This window comes from Petaurus breviceps, unplaced genomic scaffold (assembly GCF_028583685.1).
Source record: "Petaurus breviceps papuanus isolate PSGF00001 unplaced genomic scaffold, PetGlider_PUasm1.0 90897, whole genome shotgun sequence".
NCBI lineage: Eukaryota > Metazoa > Chordata > Mammalia > Diprotodontia > Petauridae > Petaurus > Petaurus breviceps.
The window spans coordinates 4,190,820-4,215,589 of record NW_027187374.1 but is presented as its reverse complement, the minus strand read 5'-3'; the positions used below and the strand labels follow the sequence as shown (position 1 = coordinate 4,215,589).

The 24,770-nt window shown below is 39.0% G+C and overlaps 1 protein-coding gene and 1 pseudogene across 1 annotated transcript in view; both read right to left on the bottom strand.

Annotated features, from left to right (window-relative positions):
• Window positions 1-24,515, bottom strand: part of RIPK4 (receptor interacting serine/threonine kinase 4) — an 84,105-nt gene extending 59,590 nt beyond the window's left edge. Inside the window, exon 1 of the mRNA XM_069074877.1 lies at window positions 24,192-24,515. Coding sequence (XP_068930978.1) covers window positions 24,192-24,373 — 182 coding nt within the window. The 5' untranslated portion in view covers window positions 24,374-24,515. The remainder of the gene's footprint in view (window positions 1-24,191) is intronic.
• On the bottom strand, window positions 1,831-21,101 carry LOC138151285 (dr1-associated corepressor pseudogene; annotated as a pseudogene).
• Window positions 24,516-24,770: the final 255 nt, after the last annotated feature.

The window sequence follows — 24,770 nt, the reverse complement described above, 5'->3', positions numbered from 1 at the left end:
AATACCTCCGGCAGCTGAGAAAACCCCAGCATTTGGGACAAAAGCTCCCCTGGCTGGTGGCAGAGTCCTACTGTGGCAAAAAGCCCATAAGTCAAGTAATTGAGTGGCAAAATGAGCAGGCAAAGGAAACAAAGCAGAAGAAGATTCCAACAATACACTCCTATTTTGGGGACAAAATGGAGCAAAGCATGGAACAGGAGGAAGACAGTGAAGTCATAACTCCTGCACCAAAAGCTTCAAAGGAAAATACAAGCTGGTTACAGGCCATAGAGGACCTTAAGAAAGATTTTGAAAACCAAAAAAGAGAAGTGGAGGAAAAATTGGGAAGAGAAATGAGAACAATGCAAGAAAATTATGAAATGAGAGTCAACAGCCTGACTGAGGAAAATAATACCTTAAAAAACAGACTGACTCAAATGGCAAAGGAGGCCCAAAAAGGCAATGAGGAGAAGAATGACTTAAAAAGCCGAATTTGCCTGATGGAAAAAGAATCTCAAAAACTCAATGAGGAGAATCATTGCTTCAGAATTAGATTGGAGCAATTGGAAGCTAATGACTTTATGAGAAATCAAGATGGTGTTAAACAGATCCAAACAAATGAAAGAATAGAAGGCAATGTGACATATCGCATGGGAAAAACCACTGACCTGGAAAATAGATCCAGGAGAGATAATTTAAAAATTATTGGACTACCTGAAAGCCATGATCAAAGTAAGAACCTAGAAATCATCCTCCAGGAAGTTCTCAAAGAAAATTGCCCTGATGTTTTAGAACCAGAGGGCAAAATAGAGGTTGAAAGAATCCACCGATCACCTCCTGAAAAAGATCCCAAAAAGAAAACTCCTAGGAATATTATAGCCAGGTTCTGGAATTCCCAGATTAAGGAGAGAATATTACAAGCAGCCAGGAAGAAACAATTTGAATATTGTGGAAACACAATCAGTATAACCCAGGATCTGGCAGCTTCTACACTGAGGTATTGAAGGGCTTGGAATATGATATTCTGGAGGGCAAAGGAGCTGGGATTAAAACCAAAAGTCACCTACCCAGCAAAACTGAGTATCATGTTTCAGGGGAAAATATGGTCATTCAGTGGAATAGAGGACTTTCAAACATTCTTGCTGAAAAAACCAGAGTTGAATAGAAAATTTGACATTCAGATACAAAAAGCAAGAGAAGCATGAGAAGGTAAACAGGGAAAAGGAATCATAAGGAACTTATCAAAGTTGAACTATTAACATTCCTACATGGAAAAACAATAATCGTAACTGATGAAACTTTTCTCAGTAGTTGAAGGGATTAGAAATATATATATATATATATTTGTCTATATATGAGGGTATATGGGCATATGAATACATATGTGAATGTGTGTATATATGTTTACAGGTATACATAGATAAGAGGGCACAGGTCCAACTTAATAGGAAGGAATGATACTTAAAAGGTGAAATTAAGAAGTGAGAGGAATATAATGAGAGGAGATGGGGAGAGACAGATTGGGGTAAACTATCTCATACAGAAGAGGCAAGGGAAAATGGTTACAATGGAGGGGAAGAATAGGAAGGTAAAAGGGAATGGGTCAACCTTATTTCCATTGAATCTGGCTTGAGGAGGGAGTGAAATACACACTAAATAGGGTATCTCACCCTCCAGGAGAATAGGGGGGGAAGGGGATAAGAGGGGAGATGATAGAAGGGAAGGTAGGCTGGGGGGGAGGGAGGTTGGAAGCACTCACTTTTGAAAATAGATGGGATCAAAGTGGAGAGTAGAGAGGGCAGGAGGTGGGATGGGAGGGAGGGAAGTGTAATCAATCTTTTACAATGTATCTACTATGTTATTGTTTTGCATTAGCCACACATGTGCAACCAATACTGAACTGCGTATCTTCACAGTAGGGGTGGGTGACGGGGAAGGAGGGGAATGAATCTGGAATTGAAAGTTTTGAAATCAAATATTCAAATATGTATATATGTATATGTGTGTGTGTGTATATATATATATGTATATATACTATTATTAATACCATCTTACATGTAATTGGGAAATGGCATGTGCAGTCACTGAGGCATAGAGACCCACTGGAAAAGTGGAAAGGGTATGGGGGAAAATGTGGGAGAGAGCAGATTGGAGGAGGGGATATCCTGTGGGACTGCTATTTTGGGGCGATGGGTGGGGGAGGAAATGGGGAGAAAATTTGTAACTCAAAATCTGGTGGAAACGGATGATGTAAATCAGAAGTTAATAAAGCATTAAAAAAAAAAGATAATTTGAGATAGGTAAGAACAGTAATAATACCAGGATAAGAAAAAGATTCCCTGTAAGATCTGAGCTAACCTTTTGGGGGAAAATCTAAGGATTTTTAGAGGCAAAAATGAGGAGGGAATATGTTCCACATATCAGGAGAGACTACTATACAAGGGCATGAGAGTAGACACGATGAATTTGGGAAATAGCAAGTCAGTCAACCATCAACAAATATGTGCTAAGTGATTCCCACATGCCAGGCATTTTGCAAAGCTCTGAAGACAGCAAGGCTTTGGCAAAAATTAATAAATAAATGAAAGTCCCTTCCCTTAATTAATTTACATTCAAATGAAGGAGACATATAAAGAACTAGATATACTTAAGACATAGTATGATAAGACACATTCATGACGTAAAGACTGAAATGGACAGGTAGGGAAAAATGACCCCAAGCCACGCCAATAGTTCTGAGCATCAGTTTATTGAGCTGGCCAGCAACAGTCTCCCAAGCAATCCTTAGGAGAGGGGCCCCGACCATCGTGAAAGCGAATATTTAAAGCCAAAAACCACAAAACAGGTGTGGGAAATAAAGTTAGTCTTGTGGGAAGTAAAGTTAGTCTGACAATGGTAGATAAGCACATCTGTTGTAGCCAGGCCTTGGTCTGGACAGTTGCATAGTCCTTGCCCTGATTTATTGTGAGACCCAGATGTCCAGGATCATTCTGACATCTTATCAGGAAGTATGGCCAGGTCTGTTTCTCACAAGAGAGGGGCTCCTGGCTAAGCTCGTACGAGTTCAGGAAGAATTCAATAATTTCCAAACTTGTTACATACAGGGGCTTAGTATATGAGGCCATGGGCATTTCACTCCCCCCTTTCCTTTGGTCAGACCCTTGAGTCATCAGACTCAGGGTTCGATACTGTGAGGACATATAGGGGAGCAGCGGGCAGGGTAAGAGTCAAACAGGGTAAAGTTAGAAATCTCAGACAAATTAGCTTGAGCGGCCACCCCCACAAAGTAAGGGGGTGCCAGGTCCACACATAGCCAGGAGGAAGATGTTAAATTAGGATTGGAAGCGTTTAAGAAGGAATACACAGCATCCAGGGTACAGAAAACAGAACTGGGGTCAGACAGCGAGGGGGTGCTATAATCCGGGATCCGAGGGGTGGTTAGCCCCCTGTCCGGTTTGAAGTCAGGTGGGGGCCGTGCCAGAGGGTTAAGAACAGGGTTAGTGCCAATAGGTAACCTGGGGACAGGAACTGCCTGTTTCTGAATTGTAAAGAGGGCAACATTATCCCAACCATAGAGATACATTCACAGGCCCCAAGAGTGGCCCAGTTTCCAAGTAGGATCAGTTGGATGTATAACAGTTAGGATCATGGGATTACACCTTTTGAGAGTACATTTAGAAGGGACAAAGGTACGTTGTAAGGTAATCAAGTGATCCCACCCGTTAGGAAGCCAAGTGGCCAGGTTCTCACCACCCCATTTAGCACAATGAAAGTTCCCATTTCCTTGACATGGGGGGGGGGGGAGGGGCTAGGCCAGGCATGCATAAAACCATAGCCAGCGAAGTTTGCTTTCTGCAGCCCCAACTGATGAGCTAGAAGTAAAAGGGCAGGCACCACCCCCTCCCCAAACAGGGTCATTTATGACCCTTTGCATGTTCCATTCATAACCTAAAAGGTCACAGAGATCAAAGGAAAAAATGGGGACCCCCATAGATGGTCACTTCGAATCAGGGCCGCAAAAGGGGGAATGGAGTGTGATTTTACAAATTGATATTACAAAGTTTTATAGACTGATGTTACAAACATAGATCCCAAGCACCCCATCATTCCCCCCTTAAACAGATGATACCCAAATTCATTTGGGGACAAGGGCAGTGATCTCAGCTTCCCGAACTGCTTCTTGCTGGGAAGGGGCGCAGACCTGTCCCTGACTCTCAGGCTACCATCATTCAAGGGGTGGGGTCAGTAGCCAGTGTCCAGAGCCTGGCCCATATCAGGTCTAGGAGGTGATGGGTCATGGTCTTGGAGAGTGGTTGGTACTCAGCCTGAGACGTCACCTGCAAGTGAAGGGTGCTGAGCCTAAAAGACACAAATCTAGCAAAAAGATTAAACAAACAAGGGCCAAAAAGGAGTAAGAGAAAATTGACCAGAAGTGGGGTGAGTAGGGGCTTGAATAATCCATTACTCAGACTATTTCACTGTCCTTTATATTTTCCTATAGACAAGATATCTCATAAGTTTTTATTCTTTTACTAACATAATTGTACCGCCTTTAACAAAAGAGGTTCCTGACTTGAACCTCACAGCTAGATAGTAGACATACATCCTTGTTTCACAAAGCTTGTTTATCCTGATTATATTCACTCTGGAAGAGATACTTCAGCAATTGAATCTTTTACATGTATTTTCAGTTACAAATGTTAACTTTTGCTTAGATAATGGAATAACTACAAATTCAGATCAAAACAGAAAGATCTCTTCTGCTTTACAACTCATTATATTAATTTAGCAATAAATTTATCTTGCAAATGAAAGTTTTAGTAGGCCTTTTAAAATTACACTAGAGATTTAATATTTCCTCTAAAAGTATTTTCCCCTCTTCCTTTTAGCCTACTGTGGTTTCTCACTAAAACAATTTAACATTCTTTCACATTCTTTTTCTTCAAACATCTTGAGCATGGCCTCACATTGGCTTTCTAAGTCTCTGGTTGGTCCCACTTCATCTTGAGTAATTGCAGGTACAGGATCCTATCTTTTATTCCATAACACCATCAATCTGACCCCTTCCAGAGGTTTTATGTCTAATCTTATCATCTTAGCTTAGTTACAAAATACAAGGAAGTAATAAGAATGTATATTGTTGCATTGACAACATATAAGGGGGCAGTCCCCTTCATGAGTGCAGATACAGGGATTCAAAAGAAAACAATAACAAACAATTGTCCCTTCCAAAGTCCAAAAGTCTCTTTTCACACTGTTGTCTGGCAGAGGTTATACCATCTGATGGAAGTCCTCTGGTTGTTTTCCATCCTTCCATCCTCAGCATCACATTCTAGGCTCTTTCTCTTCTGCCTTCTTTCTTTCTTTTTTTTTTCTTTTTAAAAATTTTTAATTAACCTAAGAAGGCTCTCCCTTCCCCCCCCCCCCCCCTCACCCCTAGCCACTAAAATTGACTAAATGAGGGTGGAGGGTGGGAGGAGGTGTGGAGGGCCAGGGGGGGAGGGCCTATGAGTCATAATCTTCTTCTTCTTCAACAGCTGTAGGGCCAGGGGGTGCTGGAGGGAGAGGCAGGGTGGAGGAAAAGGGGAGAAAAGGGGCTGGGGGGCTCTGGAATGGGACTGTGGCATCTCTTTCTCTCCATCTGTCTCTGTGTCTTCAGAATCATCCTCCTGCTCCGAATCTGTCCCAGACTGCTTCTTGTCTTTCCCCTTGCCTCCAGCACCGTTTTTCCGGCTGCTCCCAGGCTTCCTGCCCCTTCGGGCGCCTTTCTCCCCATCCAGGTGATTGTCTTCTCCATCTCCCTGCATGTCAGGAACGGCGGCAACCAGGTCCTTCAAGAAGTCAAACTGCTGCTCCAGCTCAATGCACTGCTTCAGGTTGGGAGGTGGTCATGGTCTTGGCGTTCTGTGACTGGGTCACTTGACAGGCTTTCTTGAGAAGCGATTCCAAAAACAGTTCTAATGCCCTGGAGATGATGACAGGCACCTCGACTACCACCTTGCCAATCTCCTCGTCAGTCTGCATGATTTTCTTGATCCTGGCCGGCGGGAAGCGCGCGTTGTATTTCTGCTCGGCATCTCGGGGCCTTCTTCTGACGCCATCCCGCCGCTGCTCTCGCCGCACCTCGGCCTCGGCCCTCCTGCCCCGGCCCGGCTCCGGCCCTGGCTCCTCTTCTGCCTTCTTTCACATTGGTTAAGGAACATCTCTAAAGTGAGCCTCAAATATCCTGTATTCATTTCTATATTTATTCTTGTTCATAAAAATCAAATCTCCCATCAGGTTTACAAATTATTGCTCTAATAGATTTGCATCTACTTCCCAAGATTCCTCATCTTCCGGTAACTATGCTTAATCTGATCTCACACTAAAATTTCTTTTCTCTCAACTAAAATATCTCTGATTTAATCCCAACAATTAATTCAGTCAATGGCATTAATACCCAATTACACTTTGAAATACACTGGGACCCCATTACATATACACAGATATAACTTTTCTACAGTAACTTTATAATCCCAATCTCAGTCCATGGGATAATGATTCAATATTGCATTTGTATTCTTATTTCCTTTTCTTCTCAAATATGATTGAGCTATTAATTATAAAATCTAGTTACAAATCTTCTGAAATACTTCCTCACACCCTTCTCAACATACTTAAACCATCTAATACAAAGGTATCCATACCACTATTTAGAGACAGGAGGGGCTTGGAAATCCCCATTTGTCCCCAAACCTTCTTATCTTAACATCAATTTACTCTCATTAAGTTGCAACATACCACAAATATTTACCAGGACTCACATACATAAGGGATTCCCTTTAACATCTTTCCCTTCACAATTTTTTTTTTGAGCTCGTCCTGGTAAGGCCAATTGTTAGAGATCCTTTTTACTCTTTTGTACATAGACTTTGCTGCTTCTCAGTTAAGTCAAACTTATTGTTTAGGAACTTCATAATTAAAAGAAGCTTGCTTTCCCAGGCAGTTTTACAACATCATACAGTAGCAGGAGGACTGTTCTGAATGAGCAGAACTAGGCAAAATAAAGTTTTCATCCAGTCTTCCTTTCCACATATAACAATTAACAATTTTAGTTTTTAGCATTAAAACAAATTCCCACAGTTTTATCAAATTATTCTGATTATAAACAATTCACTACAGATAATATTCAATACACTAATGGGCAGACTTCTCTACCTGCTGTCCCTCTCCTTTCCCAGGACTAATAAGATTGCTCCCCCATCCTGGATTATAAAATTTTCCTTGTCTCTATCATCTTGTGTCTCCCATATTGTTCTCAGTCTTTCCCATAAAACTTCTGAAACTACTTCACTATTCTGGCACCCATAAACACCGCTCTAAATCTCAGGGTCTGTTTTTCCCAGCCTCCCTGTCAGGAGACTCACACTGTTTTATTAATACCCTTTTGTTTACTTCCTTGCATATAAGACACTTCACAGATCTGTTGATTGACCATTTCTCTCCCATCAAGCAATAACCAACTGCCTTGCTCATTTTTAGTCTTCCCAAACTTAATTAAATTTTCCCTTTCAGCTTCTATGAACACAAGTATTGCTTTTGTCTTAGGGATTCAACACATCCCTCTTCATAGATTCTATGGACAGGGCGGCCTCCTTAACTTTCTTGTCTGCTAATCTGTTCCCCATCATCTCATACCAAAGATCTTATAAAACATTTCTTCATAAGGATATTTCCCTTTTTCAAAAAATAGTTTATGCTGATATCATTAACTACTATACAGTTCCTAAATTCTCTGGTCATAAAACCTTTCCCAAAAATTAACAAAATTTATACAAGGAGGTTTAACAGGTCTTTTCTTCACATAATTACCTTTCATGAGCATACTTTTGTAAATACTTGATTTATGAAATAACTCCAGATAGCTCGATTAACAATCTTACAAGTTTAAACAATCTTAACTGAAACTTTCTTTTAATATAACTGTTTACCTGTAACAACATCATAAATAAGTGTCATGTACCTAAAGTTAGACTTTGAAAGCAAAATCAAGTAATTACCAATCTGGTGACCTTAAAACTTCATCCCTATGGTTTTTTTTTTCCCTGAGGTTTCTCATTTGCTCAAAAAAGAATTTTACAAAAATGCCTTTCTAATTCACTATGCAGGGAATCATTCATTTCATCATTACTAATGTGGAAAGTATAACTTCCAGAATAGCCAAAAAGTTAAATGAACAATCAGCTATCACAGTAAATATCAGCAGTATTATTACTTACTACCTGTTTGTATCCCAAATGTAACAGCTTTAAATCATCAGAAAAAAAAAAAACCATAGGGATGAAGTTTTCAAGCTTGCTTCATCTAAGGATGTATTTATGTTAATTTCAAGGTTTATGGATCACCACAATCACCATCTATGTGAGATTCCAGAATGTAATTAATTTCTAGTGATAAGTTGATTGGTTGTGTAGCATCAAGAAGATTTTACTTCTGTGTAACTTCAAAACTGGAGTTCAGGAAGAATTCAGTGATTTTCCAAACTTGTTACATACAGGGGCTTAAGCCATGGGCATTTTAAGACATAGATGAAAGATAATCCGAGAAGGAAAAGATATTGGCAGCTAGGGTTTCTGAAAGATGATTTAAGTTGAATCTTGAAGGAAGTCAGGGAAACAGGTAGAGATGAGGAGACAGAGCTTTCTAAACATGGAAGACTGGCAATGCAAAAGCATGGAGATGGGGGTGTGGAGAGTGTGGAGTGTGGAGAATTACAAGTAGGTCAGTGCAACCAGATCATAGAGCAAGTAGATGAGAATAAAGTGTGAGGAGACAGGAAAGACTGATACAGATCTAGGATTAATCTACATAGAAATGATAATTGAACCCATTATCTTCCTTTACCATGCTCCAGCCCTTTAGCCTTGAGTCTCGGTCCAACCCTAGAATTTACAAGCTGACTCTGTCGCCTTTCCCTTTGATTGGATGACTTCTCCTAGAACTTCCATTTAAGGGTAGCACCAGAGCAGTCATGTCTCATTTCTCTGCAAGTGACATTCTAACTTCTATCCACATGGCCCTGGATACCTAGGTTCCCTCCTTCCCCTCTTCCCTTTTCTGCTTTTTTTAATGTATTGTCTTCTCCTCATTAGAAGGTAAGCTCCTTAAGGGCAGGGACTGTCTTTCTACTTTGTACTTTCTACTTGTATTTGTATTTTAGGTGCTTAGCACAGTGTCTAGCAAATAGTAAATGCTTAATAAAGGCTTTTTGAACAGAAGAAATCACCAATTGAGATAGCATAGAGAAGGAGGCCTAGTGGGAATCCCTTTGTGGATTCCCATGAATGAGCAAAGAAAAATCTTATGGAATGATAGGAATGACACAAGGAAAACCAGGTGAGAACAGTGTCATGAAAATTGAAAGAGGAGAGTCTAGTAATTTGGGAGATGGTTGTTTCATTTGAATGTTAATTTATGAAAACAGATTGCCAAGGGCTGAGATTTAAGAACCCTGGAAATATTGAGCTTTTTAAAGAAGTTTATCCATGAAGGGGAGGAGAGATATAGGACAATAGCTAGTGGGGATTGTAGTGAACTTTCAGAAGTTTCTCGGCTTCGCTAATAAAATGTTCCCCTTCCCTATATTATTATCTGAAAGGCTACAGGGCAGACAAGCAAGAGGATGTATTATGAAGGGAACGTTTTGGGGTCCCTTGATCTCACTAGGTATATTCCCCTGTCCTATACAGTTATCTGCAAAGGTTACTAGGCAGATAGCAAGAGAGCATGTAATCTTTTTTGTTTATGCCTCCGGATATGGTCCTAGATTAACACCCCAATAAGTAACTAACCTTAAGCAAGGGTAAATAGTAAACAGGATTAAGGGAGGCTCCTCCTACATTATTTGCATTCCTTTGATGTAGGATTTTTCTACATTGTCTGCATTCTTTTGGGGTGTCTACATCCTCCTGGGGGGGGCATAAAAATTCTGTGAGCTCCTAGCATCTTTGGCTCTATATGAAATGGTCTTGTAATAAACAGACTATTGATCACCCCCCCCCCCCCCAACTGCGCTGGCCGCAGGAGGGGATGATAGTTTCTCAAGTCAGGGTTGTTTTTTTTAATGGATGAGACATAGGTATGTTTGTAGGAATAAGGGAAGGGATCTCTAGATGGGGAGAGATTGAAGAGAGTTGTAATGAATTTGCCAGAGAAGAAAGAAGCAGAAGAGAGAAAAGGGCCATGTAGGAAAAGAAGTTAATATTGGCAAGAAAGGCCACACCTGCATCTAAGGCTGGAGTAGAACAGCAAATAGAAGTAATATGAAATAGTTCTGAAAAGTAGGCAGCCAGACGGTGAAGGCTTTAAATATAAATCTTCATAGTTTGTTTTATTTTAGAAACAACTGGGAGCCTTTGAAAATTCATGAGTAAAGTGAGTGACCTAGTCAGAACTATGCACTACAGAGATTACAAAGGAGAAAAAAGATCTGTATTAGAAACAAAACAAAACACTTTCTTTCATAGTAGCTCCTTATGTAGTGGCAAAGAACTGGAAACTAATGGGGTGTCCATGAATTTAGGAAGGGCTAAGCAAATATATGGATGCAATGGAATATATCACAGTAATAAATGAGAAGAACATCTGGGAAGATTTGTGTCAATCACTGTAGAGTAAAGGGAGAGGAACAAATAGAATAATTATGCAATAAAAACATCATTGTAAAGACAAACAACTGAAAGACTGAAGATCTCTGATTAATTTAATGAGCAACCATGATTCCAGGAGAAGCGATGAAGCATGCTACATCATCTCTGCATTTCCTTGCCTGCATGCACTCATTTTAGACTTTTTTTAACTTCTCTATCATGCCCCCAGCAAACTCATCATTGGGAAATCTCATGATCTGCCAAGGTACAATCAGCTTTGTTACTCACCGCCTCATCAAGGCCTCTACCCAGTGGACTCGAGGGTGGAGCTATAAACTCCTCCATTTAAGGAGATGGGACAGGAAAGACATTACAGACATCTCTATTTCCCACCTGGCTTCAATTCATCTCTCCATGGCCCATCTCGCTTTGCTTTTCAACTTTCTTTTGTGTGTTATCTTCCCCTATTTGACTGTATGCTCCTTGAGGGCAGGGATTGCTATTTTTTTCAATTGTTGGCTTAGCCCAGTGCCAGGCACATACTCAGCAGTTAATAAATGACTGATTACTGACTTCTTGCCAGAGGCTATACAGATGCCGGATTCAAGATGACTAAGTTTTTTTTGACATTGCCAATGCAAGAATTTGCTTTGTATGTTACAAGTTCCTTGGATCCCCAACCCCCACCAGTGACAGTGGGAGTTGTAGGGAGAGACTTAAAATTAGGGTCCTTTCCTCCCCTGAAAAAAAAATGTGGAGAAGTAAGGTTCCAAAGAATCAGAGATAAGCAGTTCAGCTTTGAAAGTAACATTGAGGGGGCAAGAGGCTGAAAAATGCCATAAAAAGCCGAATTTGCCAGATGGAAAAAGAATCTTAGAAGCTCACTGAAGAAAATCATTTCTTCAGAATGAGAGTGGAGCAAATAGAAGCTAGTGACTTTATGAGAAATCGAGATACTATTAAACAGATCCAAACAAATGAAAAAAATAGAAGGCAATGTGAAATTTCTCATGGGAAAAACCACTGACCTGAAAAAATAGATACAGGAGAGATAATTTAAAAATTATTGGATTACCTGAAAGCCATGATAAAAAAAAAAAGAACTTACAAATCATCCTTCTCCAAGAAATTCTCAAGGAAAACTGCCCTGATGTTTTAGAACCAGAGGGCAAAATAGAGGTTGAAAGAATCCACCAATCACCTCCTGACAAGATCACAAAAGGAAAACTCCTAGGAATATCATACCTAGGTTCTGGAGTTTCCAGATCAAGGAGAGAATATTACAAGCAGCCAGGAAGAAACAATTTCAATATTGTGGAAACACAATCAGGACCTGGCAGCTTCTACATTGAGGGATCAAAGGGCTTGGAATATGATATTCCCGAGGTCAAAGGAGCTGGGATTAAAACCAAGAATCACCTACCCAGCAAAACTGAGTATCATGTTCCAGGGGTAAATATGGTAAAATTCAGTGGAACAGAGGACTTCCAAGCATTCTTTTTTTTTTTTTTTTAAAGCAATCGGGGTTAAGTAACTTGCTCAAGGTTACATGGCCAGTTATTTCTGGGTGTGGTGCTGAGTGTCTGAGCCCCGGATTCAATCTCCAGGTCATCCCAACACTGGAGCCGGTGCTCTTACTCGCTGTGCTACCTGGCTGCCCCATTTTCAAGCATTCTTGATGACAAAACCAGAGTTGAATAGAAAATTTGACGTTCAAATACAAGAAGCAAGAGAAGCTTGAGAAAAGATTTCCTAGATCTGCTAAGTGCCTGAAAGAAGAGGAACTTGGGGTAGGAGCCGAATTGCCCTGGGACATTTTAATATCTAGGCACAGGCATAAAATTAAGAAACAATAGTGTTGATACCTCCCTCTCACTTTCTCTGTACTAGAGAACAGAAAACTATAGCAGAACATTAAAAACAAAGGCAAAATGGGTGGCTTCACCAAGAATCATTCCAGAAGAGGAACAAAATATAACTGAGCCTCAGCATAGAGAGTGAGCTTATGGAATGAATTTATGGGTACCCTCTGTCCAGAAGCAGCAAAGATGATCTCAGAAATATATTGGGGACCCATCTGTGATGCTCATGCTCCAGGTCTCAATTGGTGATTGGTCAGAAAACAGCTGTTCTTTTTTCTTTCTTTTTTTCAACAATCAATAAATATTTATTACTTGTCTACTATACTGTACTAAGCACTAGGGATTCAAATATGAAAAAGAAAGACAATCATTTCTTGGTATCAAGAGTCTTCCAACCTAATCAAGAAAGAGAACATACAAAAGGAAGTCAAAGTGCAGGGGTTGGGGGTAGAAGGAGAAGAAGGGAGGAACAAGGAACAGTACCTGTAGGTGGCAGAGTAGATAGAGCACCGACCCTGGAGTCAGAGAACCTGAGTTCAAATATTACCTCAGGTACTTACTAGCTATGTGATCCTGGGCAAGTCACTTAACCCTGTTTGCCTCAATTTCCACATATGCAAAATGAACTGGAGAAGGAAACAGCAAACCACTGTAGTGTTTTTGCCAAGAAAACCCCAAATGGGGTCACAGAGAGTTGGGCACTACAGAAACAACTGAATAACAACAAAGTACAGCCAGGTAAGAAATTAGGAGGCATCTGAGCTGATGTTCCCTCCTTAAATGGAGGCTTTGAAGTTCATGTCCCCACCCTCCAATTAGAGGGGCAAAGGGTAGTGATGTAGAGGAATACCTAGGCTGATGGGAACAGATAGCAGCTGTTTCTGCACATATCCCCTGGGCACGTCTGTTTCCTTGGCAAAACTGAAGATGAGAACATGGATCTCAGCAGTCACTACTGTAAGCACTGGAGAGTTGGAATTTCAAACCTTGCTAGCAATGGCAGGTTGCTAGCCACTCACTTGGGAGTTTTAAAGTCTTAGTTTTTATTCGTTTATTTTATTCCATTCAGTAAATGTACTTTAATCTAAAAAAAATCTTAATCTCCTTTGAACCTAGAAATAATCTAATGACACTGGTGCAAAAATGTGAACCCAGACTTTATTGGTACAAAATATTCTTTCTAAGGAAGTCTGTATTTTGGCTCACTATATCTTTTATATTATGAATTCATTATTGCTAGTCAACACAATAAATTTGTGTTTTATGGATCATTAGTTTACTGTAGAGGCAAAACATATTTAGTATATTTATACCCCCAAAGTACTTTATATGAAATATTACTCAGTTTTACTATCTAAAAGTGATGATTGTAGTCTAAGGAGTATTTAACTTGATTCATTAAACATTTATTTAAAAACTACTCAGAAAGCCTATAACTGTTTTAGGAAATTGATAAAGTAATATTTGGAAGAGAAATGAAACCCCAAAAACATTTTTAAAAGCACCTATGACCACACAAACAGTTCTATGTGGCAGAAAATAACCACAATACATAGAATTGAACAATTTTTTTGGAATTAAATAGAACCTTGAGAGAATCTAGTCCTACTTTTTAAAAGAATAGAACTTTATTTGAAAACAAGATTTAAAAAAGCTTCCTCTCTTACTTAATTTAAAAATAGTCTTTTAAAAAAGACCATCCCTAGTAATCGACTGGTTAGGATTCTGTACTCTCACTGCCATGCTCCAGGGTCGATTCCTGGTCAGGGAACCAAGGACAGGTAAAGGGCGCAGTGAATACAGCACTGGCCCTGGAGTCAGGAGGACCTGAATTCAAACCAGGCCTTAGACATTTGACACTTAACTAGCGTGTGACCTTGGGCAAGTCACTTAACCCCAATTGCCTTGCCTTCCCCCCTCCATAAAAAAAAGAAATGTCTTAAGTCTACTAGGTACATTTGAGCTAGAAAGCTGGGCACTGGAAATACTAAATGATTAAGGCACAGTCCTGCCCACCAAGGCCTATTTGGAAAGAGAAGACAGGGACCCAAATAACTATAATACAAAATAGAGAATATTATCTAAACAGAGCCATCAAAGAAAAGTTGGGGGAGGGAAGGACATTGTTTCTAGGATATGGAGAAGTGGAATTAGGATAGGTTTCGTAGAGCTTAACTGTACTGCTACGGCTTTCATGCCAGTTAAAGATATTTCCTAGCTTTTTCTCCAAGAGGTGTAGTCTATAAAACAAATTGTTAGTTCTTTTCTCAGTGCAAAATTACATTAAATTAGAGGTAACATGCACATTTTGGCAGAAGCAATTAGGCAAACTTTGCTAAAAGACACTAGAAGACTTTTTGTTTGTTCTTTTTAAAAAGTTGCAAATAGAAAATTCAGTCATCATGAATTTTATTCTCTGATAACCAAAATGCAAAATTAAGTATGCTAGCAAATTTGCATTAGTTGATAATACTATAGTGCCATTTTTTTTTTTTTTTGCTTTTTGGAGGGCAATTGGGGTTAAGTGACTAGCCCAAGGTCACGTGGCTAGTTTTTGTGTTAAGTGTCTGAGGCCAGATTTGAACTCAGGTACTCCTGACTCCAGGGCTGGTGCTCTATTCACTGTGCCACCTAGTCGCCCCACAAATTTTCTTACCAGCATATATCTTATTTGGACAGACATAAATGCTATAGAACACAGAGTTTATTTATAATTGCTTCAAGCTATATTTTGAAAGTGTGCCAATTGTCCTTAAAAGATGGTGAATTGACTTCATGTAGATTGAAATAAGACTCATGCTTGTAAGCAAAAGTTTTTCCCCCATTTTATGTGTAAAATGAGTCTTCTTTTGTTAACAAGTGAACAGGCACAAGTACTAGCATCCATTATGAAAAGAAATGTGAGTTTCACTTATGGTTTTAATGAAGTGTTAATATTGCAAAAAACTGGAAAGCAATCTGGCAGAAACTAGGTATAGAACAATACTTCATTCCCTATACCAAGATATGGTCCAAATGGATACTTAACTTAGATGTAAAGGATGATAGATAGCATAAGCAAATTAGAGGACCAAGGAAGATATTACCTTTTGGATCTATAGATAGGGTAAGAATTTATGACTAATTAAGGATGATAGGATCACAGAAGATAAAACTGACAATTTTGATTGCATAATATTAAAGTTTTGTGCAGATAAAACTGATGCAGAAGAGAAAGAGGTAGCTGAAGGAAAGAAAAAACTTTGCAGCAAGTTTCACAGTTAAGAGTATGATTTTCTAGATATATAAAGAACTAATTCAAATCTGTAAGAATAAAATTCATTCCTCAATTGGAAAAGTGGTCAAAGGATAAACAGGAATAGGAATATAAGGAAGAATTCAAGCTACCAATATGAAAAATGCTCCAAATAGGGGCGGCCGGGTAGCGCAGTTGGGATACCTGGGATTGTTTCCGGCCTCAGATACTCGGCACCCACACAAAAATAACTGGCCATGTAACCTTGAGCAAATTACTTAACCCCGACTGCTTAAAAAAAAAAAATGCTCCAAATCACTTATAATTAGAGAAATTCCAGTTACAGCAGCTCTGAAGTTCCCATCAGATGGGTAAAGTTTGAGAGAGAGAGAAAGACAGAGAGAGAGGGAGAGAGGGAGTGAATGAGAATGGAAAACTATTTAGGAGGTTGTGGTATTGTGGACATCTGAGAAACAGGACAGCAAAGCCAGTTATAATTTGATAGGAATGTTTATTAACCGGCCAGTGACTGCCTCCCCAACAGGTAAGACAGCATTGAGTCTTCTGAAAGGTATACTTTTATAGAGCTAGGTGTTGCTAATCAACAAAATGTGGTTCCAAGGGGGGGTACCATTTCTAGTAAAGTCTTGGGTGCCTAACAAGAACCTTGTATCTGGGGTATGTTTCTAGCAACACAGGTGAAAAGTTCCTTCACTATTATGGCCTATCAGGTGGTTTCCAGGGACCCTGGTAGGGGCCCCTTCTGGCAGGTTTTAGGGGGCTTTGGTGTATAATTTCTGATGGGCACTTCAGTGGAAAAAGAAGCACTTTGGAAATATGCTATAAAAATTACTAAACTCTACATATCCTTTTCACTACCCAGAAATAAAATAATTTATACCTCAAAGAGGTTAAAAAGAGAGGAAACCATCCTTTAGGTACAAAGTTATTTTTAGCAACTCTTTCTATAGTGTCAACGAATTAAAAACTAAAGGGTACCCATCAATTGGGGAATGGCTTATCAAATTATGGAATATAAATATAATGGAATACTACTGTGCTAAAAGAAATGATGAAAGAAACAGTTTCAGAAGAAATGAGGAAAATTTGTATCAATTGATAAAGAGTGAAGTGAGCAACACCAATAATGCTGTAAAAACAAAGTCTTAATGAGATCAAAGTAATGATCAACTATGATTCCAGAGAACAGATGATAAAATAAGTATACCAGCCATCCTCTAGACAGACAGGTGATGGATTCAGGGTGAAGAATGAGATCCATTATATGTATTTTTTGACATGGCCAATGAGGAAATGTTTTTCTTGACTGCTTATTTATTATAAGGATTTTATTTTTCCCTTCCCACTGCCCCAGTGCTGGGGGAGAAAAAGGAAAAAATTTTTTTCATTAAAAAAAATGTTTTTTAAATCACTTAGACCATACTGTTGGTGGGACTGAAGCTGTCAAATCATTCTGAACAACAACTTGGAATTATGCCTCCCAAAAGTGACGAAAATAGCTGTACCTTTTGATTCAGAGATTCTACCATCTCAAAGAGATCAATGGCAAAAAGAAAAGCTGCGTGAACAACAAAATATTTATAAGCATCACCCTTTGTAGCAGCAAAAAAAATTGAAAACAAAGTATACATCCATCAAATGGGGAATGGCTAAACAAGCTATAAATGAAATTTAATTAAACATTACTGTGCTGTAAGAAATTACGAATATGATAAATACAAAGAAGCATGGGAAGTTATGTAATAGTGAAATAAAGTGAAATAAGCAGAAGTGGGAAAACAGCACACAATGACTACAAGAATGTAAATGGGAAAAAAAAGAAAAACAAGAACAAAACAATGAAATGAATCCCATGAAATTATAATGACTAATCTTGGCTCATAAAGAAGGCACCTCCCTAGGCTTTTTTGCAGAGGTAGGGGACTAAAAAGCATGGAACACTATATATAGTTAAAACTTCTTTGAAGTGTTGATTATTTTTACTGAAATTTTTTTTCCTCTTTTGTTTTAAACTTTTGAAATTAGGTATTGCTCTCTGGAGAAGGAGATTGGGAAATTTAATTGATATAAATCAAAAGTAATAAAATTTATTTTTAAATGTTTTATATATATTAAGCTAATTAATATATTACTTCATGGAGAAAAGGAAAGCATTAAATGTTTTCATTAAAAACAATCAACCCACCTAAGTAGTTGGGGAGGGGGGTGTAGTGGATAGTGTGGCAATCCTGGAGTCAGGAAGACTTCCTGAGTTCAAATCTGACCACAGCCACTTAATAGCAGCATGACCCTGGGCAAGTCACTTAATCCTGTTTTGCCTCAGTTCCTCATCTATAAAATGAGCTGGAGAAGAAAATGGCAGATCACACCTGGTATCTTTGCCAAGGAAATCCAACATGAGGTCAAGAAGAGTCGGACTGGACCAACCACCAAATGTGCCTGAAGAGACTCCACAAGTGGAAGCTTATGATGTCTCATTAAAAGCAAGAATTCTTATATTTCATATTCTACCCTTGAAGTAAGCCTTGGTGACCCTCAGAGTCCTACAGGGAGGCTTTGACTAAACACCAGATGAAGAAATAGCTTCTTAAATAGGATAACTTTAATGGTAAATTTCTGGTAGATCTCATGTGGGATTTATGCTCAATTTGAAAATATGTAAGACTCATAAAAAAATAGTAATATAACACAAGGAATCAGAATTCTAGGACTGGAAGAGGGGCCTCTGAGACAGTTTCTAGTTCAAATCTCTCATTTTATAGATGAAGAAATTGAGTTCCAGTGACTAACTTGCTCAAAATCACATAAGTTAGTGGCATCCCCTAAAAGGTTTTCTGATTTCTATTTTAGTACTCAGAAATATCTAGGAAATTAAGAAAAGGCAAGAAGATTTTTGTTCCTAGAAAAGCTTCATGTAACTTTTGTATTAGGCTAGGGGAAAGAATAGAGTCCTGGGGGCATTGTATTATAATGGTAAAACAGGAAGGGAAAAAAAACAGGGTGTATAAAACAAAGAACTATTCAGAAGAAAAAAAAACCCTGGGAACCACCTTTAGAAAACACACACACACACACACACACACACACACAAATAAAAAGCTTAGATAATGCCTTCAGCTAGAGTTTTCTGTTCCACCCCCAATCCAATTACTTTTCCCAAGCTTTCCAAAGAATCTCAGAAATGTTCCCATGACAGCTATTTTAAAAAGGTCCAAGTAATGGGATTGTCCACTTGACTATACTATAGTTACAACTCATAGTTTACTCAGGCTTGTCCTTACTAGCCAGGCTTATTATACTAGACCCTTTGGCGAAGATACACCTAAACCATAATGTGTATTTTTTCTTTCCGTTTTTGTTGTTGGAATTTCCTATTCATTCGAATGCCCAGAATTCAGCCAAGAAACAAATGGATTTCCCCCACTGCACCAGGTTCTGCCCTCTTGCAAATAGAATAAATTCAATCCTTCTTCCACATGGAAATGCTTCAAATACCTAGAGCAAAAATTATAATCCTCAATTCCCCAAGCCGTCTCTTCTTTGTGGATCCTCATTTTATTTTCCTGTGCATTGTCGTCTATACCTCTAAGGTTTGTCACACCAGCAAATTTGTCCAACATGCAATCTATTCCTTTATCCAAGTTCAATTTTTTTAAACAAAAATATTAAACAACATAGCGCACATGCCTGGGGCACTGCACTGGAGACCTCAACAACAAGAAGACCAGTTCCATTAATTATGACATACCCTGAGGTAACAGGTCAAAGCCTTATCACAGAGATGGAGGTGGTGACTAAGCCAGAGTCACGGTTGGGAAAGAGTGGGAAGCAGGGGAGTAAGGAGCCTGTTTAGCAGCTATAGGAGGCTTGGTTCACCTGCTTGCCACTCTAGGGATAAGCAGCCATGGGCAAAAGTTACCATTTTCAGTACAGCTATTCATTAAGGATAGCCAATGTGATCACAGGCCCTATAGAGTTATAGTGGCCTTGGGCAGATGAAAGTAAACCAAAGCCAACCAAACTCCCCAGCCGTCTTAACTCTATAGCTGTGGATCTTGAGACTGGCCAAGCAGCTCAGGGAAATTCTGTTCCCACACCAGAGAAGCCATCTTAGGGCACAGGCAGATGGACAGACCATACTAATGGGTATTTGTGGTTATAAATTTCACATACTACCTAAAAGTAGTGCCAAGATTAACCTATAAAACTAATAGGCACTTTAGGGATTGGTATTGAACCTATGATTTCATTCCTAGATAATGAGAATGCCTGTACTAGTGCAAGTCCACACTTTCTCTGTAATTTATAGTATTAAGAGAGTAGCATAGAGCACAGGCCATTTAAGAGCCTGGCCCAAGGGCATGCAGCTAGTATAAGTCAATGACAGGACTGAAACCCAGGTTTGTCCTTACTCCAAGGCAGGCTGCAGGCTCTCTAGCCACTATTTAAACAACTACTTTCAAGTTCAGGTTTGAGAGACAGCCATATTTACCTTATTTAGGTAAAATGAATTAACATTCCTATGAACAGAAATATAACGCAGATTAATGTAATAAAGTAAATCACTTGCAAGTGTTTGATTCTTTAAAAAAGGGAAAAAAAAAGCCCAGCCTTTCTCTTTACCATAGATAATACTTTCTTAAAACATAGAACCCAACTCCATTCTGCCCCTTTCTTTATTTGCTCTTCATAAAACTGCAAGTGAAGTGTTTCCTGTTTAGGGACACTTTTGACCTCTAAAGCTGCACAGCTACCTCATACAAGTCACTACCTGCCCAATTTGGAAAGGGCAGGAGTGACTTTCTTGCTAAAGGACAAAACATTTTTTTCGAGCATGCTCCGAAGAATCAGAAGCGACTTGCCTTATACAGGGAAGTTCTTCCTACTAGGTCACCCCAGGAAATGCAATGAACTAGATTAAATACTCTAAAAGTTCTGGTTACTCATCCTAATAAAGGATTCTGCCATAAAAATATAGTGTCCACTATGCAATATTTGCATTAGAATTTTAAATTAAATTAATTCTAAATTTAAATTTCTTTGTGAACTTAAACACAATATGCAAATGAGATGCTCTTATAGAAACTGAACTTGTTAGATTTTTCTAAATATTTCTACATATACACACACACACTAAATTCACTAACCACTAAATTCAACAAAGTAGCAACAATATTGATCTGCTTATGCACTTTTTGTTTTATGTGCATTAAAAGAGCAGGTTTTATTGATACTTTTGGATTGACTTCTGTTCTGTCTTTTACTCTAGCTTCAAGAACAGGCCTAGAGGGGTTTGTTTCCGGTCTGCTACATTAGTCCTTCTCCGTTTCAGGTTCCCGGCAGCAATAACTCACTGGACACGGGAGTCTGGGCCATGTCGACAACCTCTGAGCCAGAATTGCAGGTAGGCTGCTGCAGCCTGCTTGCCACAGGAGCCCTGAGAAGCCGGGGTGCCTGGGACTTGAGTCTAAGGTGAGTTTGGGGCTTGGAACTGGACTGCGCTCAATAGGAACTGAGCTAACTCCTTTCTCCACTCGCGCCTTCTCCAATTGTGAATGTGCAAGTCTCCCAAGTAGGAGCGGAATAAGTTTGTACATTTGTGATTATACCTTCCAAAGTAAATATTTCTGTGAAAAAGTTAATATGACTGTTAGTGGCTAAATGTTACTGGGATGCAGAAGACCACCCCTTACAACCGAGGGAACAACATAGGTGAGGGAACAACATAGGTGCGGACTGGAACATTTTGCAGTCTAGACACGTCCCCCCTCCCCCTTCCCCTCAGTTCCCACAAAGATATCCGAGAAACCTGGGCGGGCAGGTGAAAATATAACTTACCTGGCCTTCGGGCAGTTAGGGCCAGGACACTTAGTCTATTTTAGACTTACATTATACCAATTATATCTTCTTCCCCTAGCAGAATGTAAGCTTCTACAAAGCAGAGACACCTCCTTAGCAGCCCCTGGTGCCCCTCCTCCCCACAGATCCAAGAGGGTGGAAGGTAGACAATGGAGGGGACCTCCCAGATCTTCCACCATTTAAGGAGAGTGCCCAGGGAATTGACTTGATCATTTCCCATCCTGCTACTTTACTGGACTTCAGGATCTCCAGAAACTCAAATTAACTCTGAAAATCTCCCTACCTCAGATCATTGCCCACCCTAGCTACAGGACTTCATCAAGCTGGGAAACCTCACCTTCTTGCCCCTCCCCCCTTTCAGTTTCTTTTTCTGCACGGTCTTCCCAAATTAGATGAGGATATCCTTTGGGACTAAATTACGCCTTTCTTTGTATCTTTAGCTCAGCACAGTGCTAGGCACATAGCAATAAATGTTTATTAACCTTTTATTATTGACTAGCTATCACTAATCCACTAATCTATGACACTCCCCAGGAGCATTCCCTTATGACAAATACATATTGTCCGACAAAACAAATCAACACATTGGTTACATCTAGACTTTATTAATAAATACAGTTCATTTCAGAAATCTAGATAGGGCTTAGTAAAAAGGTACTCTTAAATGCCTCCTTTGCCACGGAACAAATAATAATTGAAATGAGCAGCTAGAGGAACATCTCAGGATTTTGAGGCTGTAAACATGTCATATCCTAAGCAAAGTGATTTTTCATTGTATCATCCACTGCCCTTAGCCCAGTGCCTCGACTATAGGTATCTAATAAATACCTGATGAGTGAATAAATAAGGTTCGTAAAAATAGCAATACAATTTAGAAGGGGAACCAGTTTATACACGGGATTTCAAGTTTTATAAGGACCTTGCCCTTCATTATGCTTGAGTTAGAATGAAAAGCTGTTTTAGTTCTTGTTTGCTTACTCAATAAGCTTTTGCAACTTTAGTCCCTAAAGTTTTAAGATACCCTGTGTAGATTCTCTACCTGACCTGTTGTGGCAAGGTGGCTAAAAGCCACAACAGGTCAGGTGGAGAATCTCTCCGGGTATGAATGAAAAATTTAGGGGAGTTCTGTGCAGTAGAAATTTCAAACATTTAACCAATATGCCTACAAAAATCATGCATTAAATTAAACCACTGTTGAGCTTTAGATAAAACTACATTTAATAGTGTCCCCTAAAACTTAGTTCACGCAATGGACTTGATGGCTGGTGATTCCAAATCCTTTAAAAATGTCTCTTCAATTCTTAAAAGAAGCAGATTGAAGGAAGGTATTATCTGTTTTTGATGGAGAAACTCAGATGCAAAGATCTTTAATGCCCTTTTTTCTTCAAAAACTCCCTCATCACGGATTCAAAATTAGCACAATTCTGTATTCAACTAGACCACCTTCTTTTAAAAGCTAAGTCGGTTTGAAGTATTTTTATGACTACATGCCATTGAGAGAAGGGTATAAAGTCTAGAATCTTGATTAGATATTGCTACATCTACAAACAAAAGCAGCCAAAAATTCACAACAAAAAAATCTGTCTTACTACTACTTCCCCCACCACAAACCTCCCCTTTTTCTCCGACCCCTTAGGACATTCATGAGGCCTGGATAGCAAACATTAAAATGTCTAGTTTCAATAGAAAGGCCTACTTAACTTTGATCAAGCCTGTGGCTGGCCACATGTGTAATTTTCTTTTTGTAACAACTGGCATTTAAAGAGTAAATTTAAAAGTAGCAAAAAGGATTATAGATACTGTATTGCAGTAATAACCCAAAGGCCTATGCAAACTGACTGTTCAGGATGTCCAAAAGCCAACATACAAATCACAAAACACAAAGGATAAATAAGAAAAAGCTTCTAACCCTTCCATTCCAAAACACACTAAGTCATTGTACTGTTTTACCCTAGCCAGAACTTGTCTTCTGAGATCATGTTCTAACATGCTTAAGATAATCATTTCATATCTGGCTGTCTTTTTTTTTTTTTTAAGTGCTTCATATGGGCTGGGCATTATGTGTGGGGGTGTAAATTTGCACTTTACCAATGAGAAAATTTCATAGATCAATGTGAAAAAAATCTACACAAAAGTAATCAAAAAGTCTTGAACTATGAAATTTGAGAGACAGCTAAATCCAAATTAACCACTTTTATAGTTATGTTAAATTACAGTCTTTCTAGTTTAAGCTAAAAAAAAAATCATACCAAGAGAAGCACGTTTTAGATAGTCTCAGTGTACGATCAAATTAGTAAAAACTGACTGCTAACCACTTAAAGAAAGTCAGGAAGGATAATTATTATTGATACTGAAAGTCCAGAAAGATCTTTACTTTTAATCTAGCACAAACTGAAAAAAAAAAATCCCCTAAAATCCAGGAAGTTATCCTAAACATTGAAACAATCTAATTATATTGTGTGAGTTTAAAAACAATTTCTCCTTTGTAACTGGTTAAAAAAAAACCTTCCTGATGGCAAATCATCATTTTTGCAGATTTTAAGTATAAATATCACACTATAGAAGAGACAGTTGTCAGAAAAACAAGTCATTCTTAAAGTTACTTACTTTTCATCTACATGAAGACTTGGAGAACATTTGATTGCTAGCCATGTTTTCCAGTGAATATGTCGTACTTTGTAAACTTGTCCAAATCCCCCTGAACCGATCTTCTCCCAGCTAATGAATTCATTGGAGTCAAATGTTCTCAGCAACCCCATTTCCCAAGGGGAACTGTTCTCCTTTTCCATCTTTTACCAACTAAATTCCCCGAATCTGGTTTCTCTACTTTCCTTTACTTCCCAAACTTCCTGGCTGCTTTCTCCCACAGTACGGAAGGCTGTGTCTTTCCCAGCCCAGGTGACTCAGGTGTATTCATTAACCAGCTATGACATCATTTCCTGGGCTCCAGTTGCTTGAGCCTGGTGTCTGTCTGTAACTTCAAGGGCACACTTCGATTCAAACAGGAAATACTAAAAAGTTTCCTTGTTTTTTCAGAACAAAGAATAGAAAATTTACTGTTCTCATTCAATCCCAAATGAAATGATAAATTCATAGTACACGGCCCAATTAGAAAGTTATCTTTATTTTTGTATAATTGCTATCTCAAACGAGACTCTCTTGAACTTTTCACTTGGAAATCACATT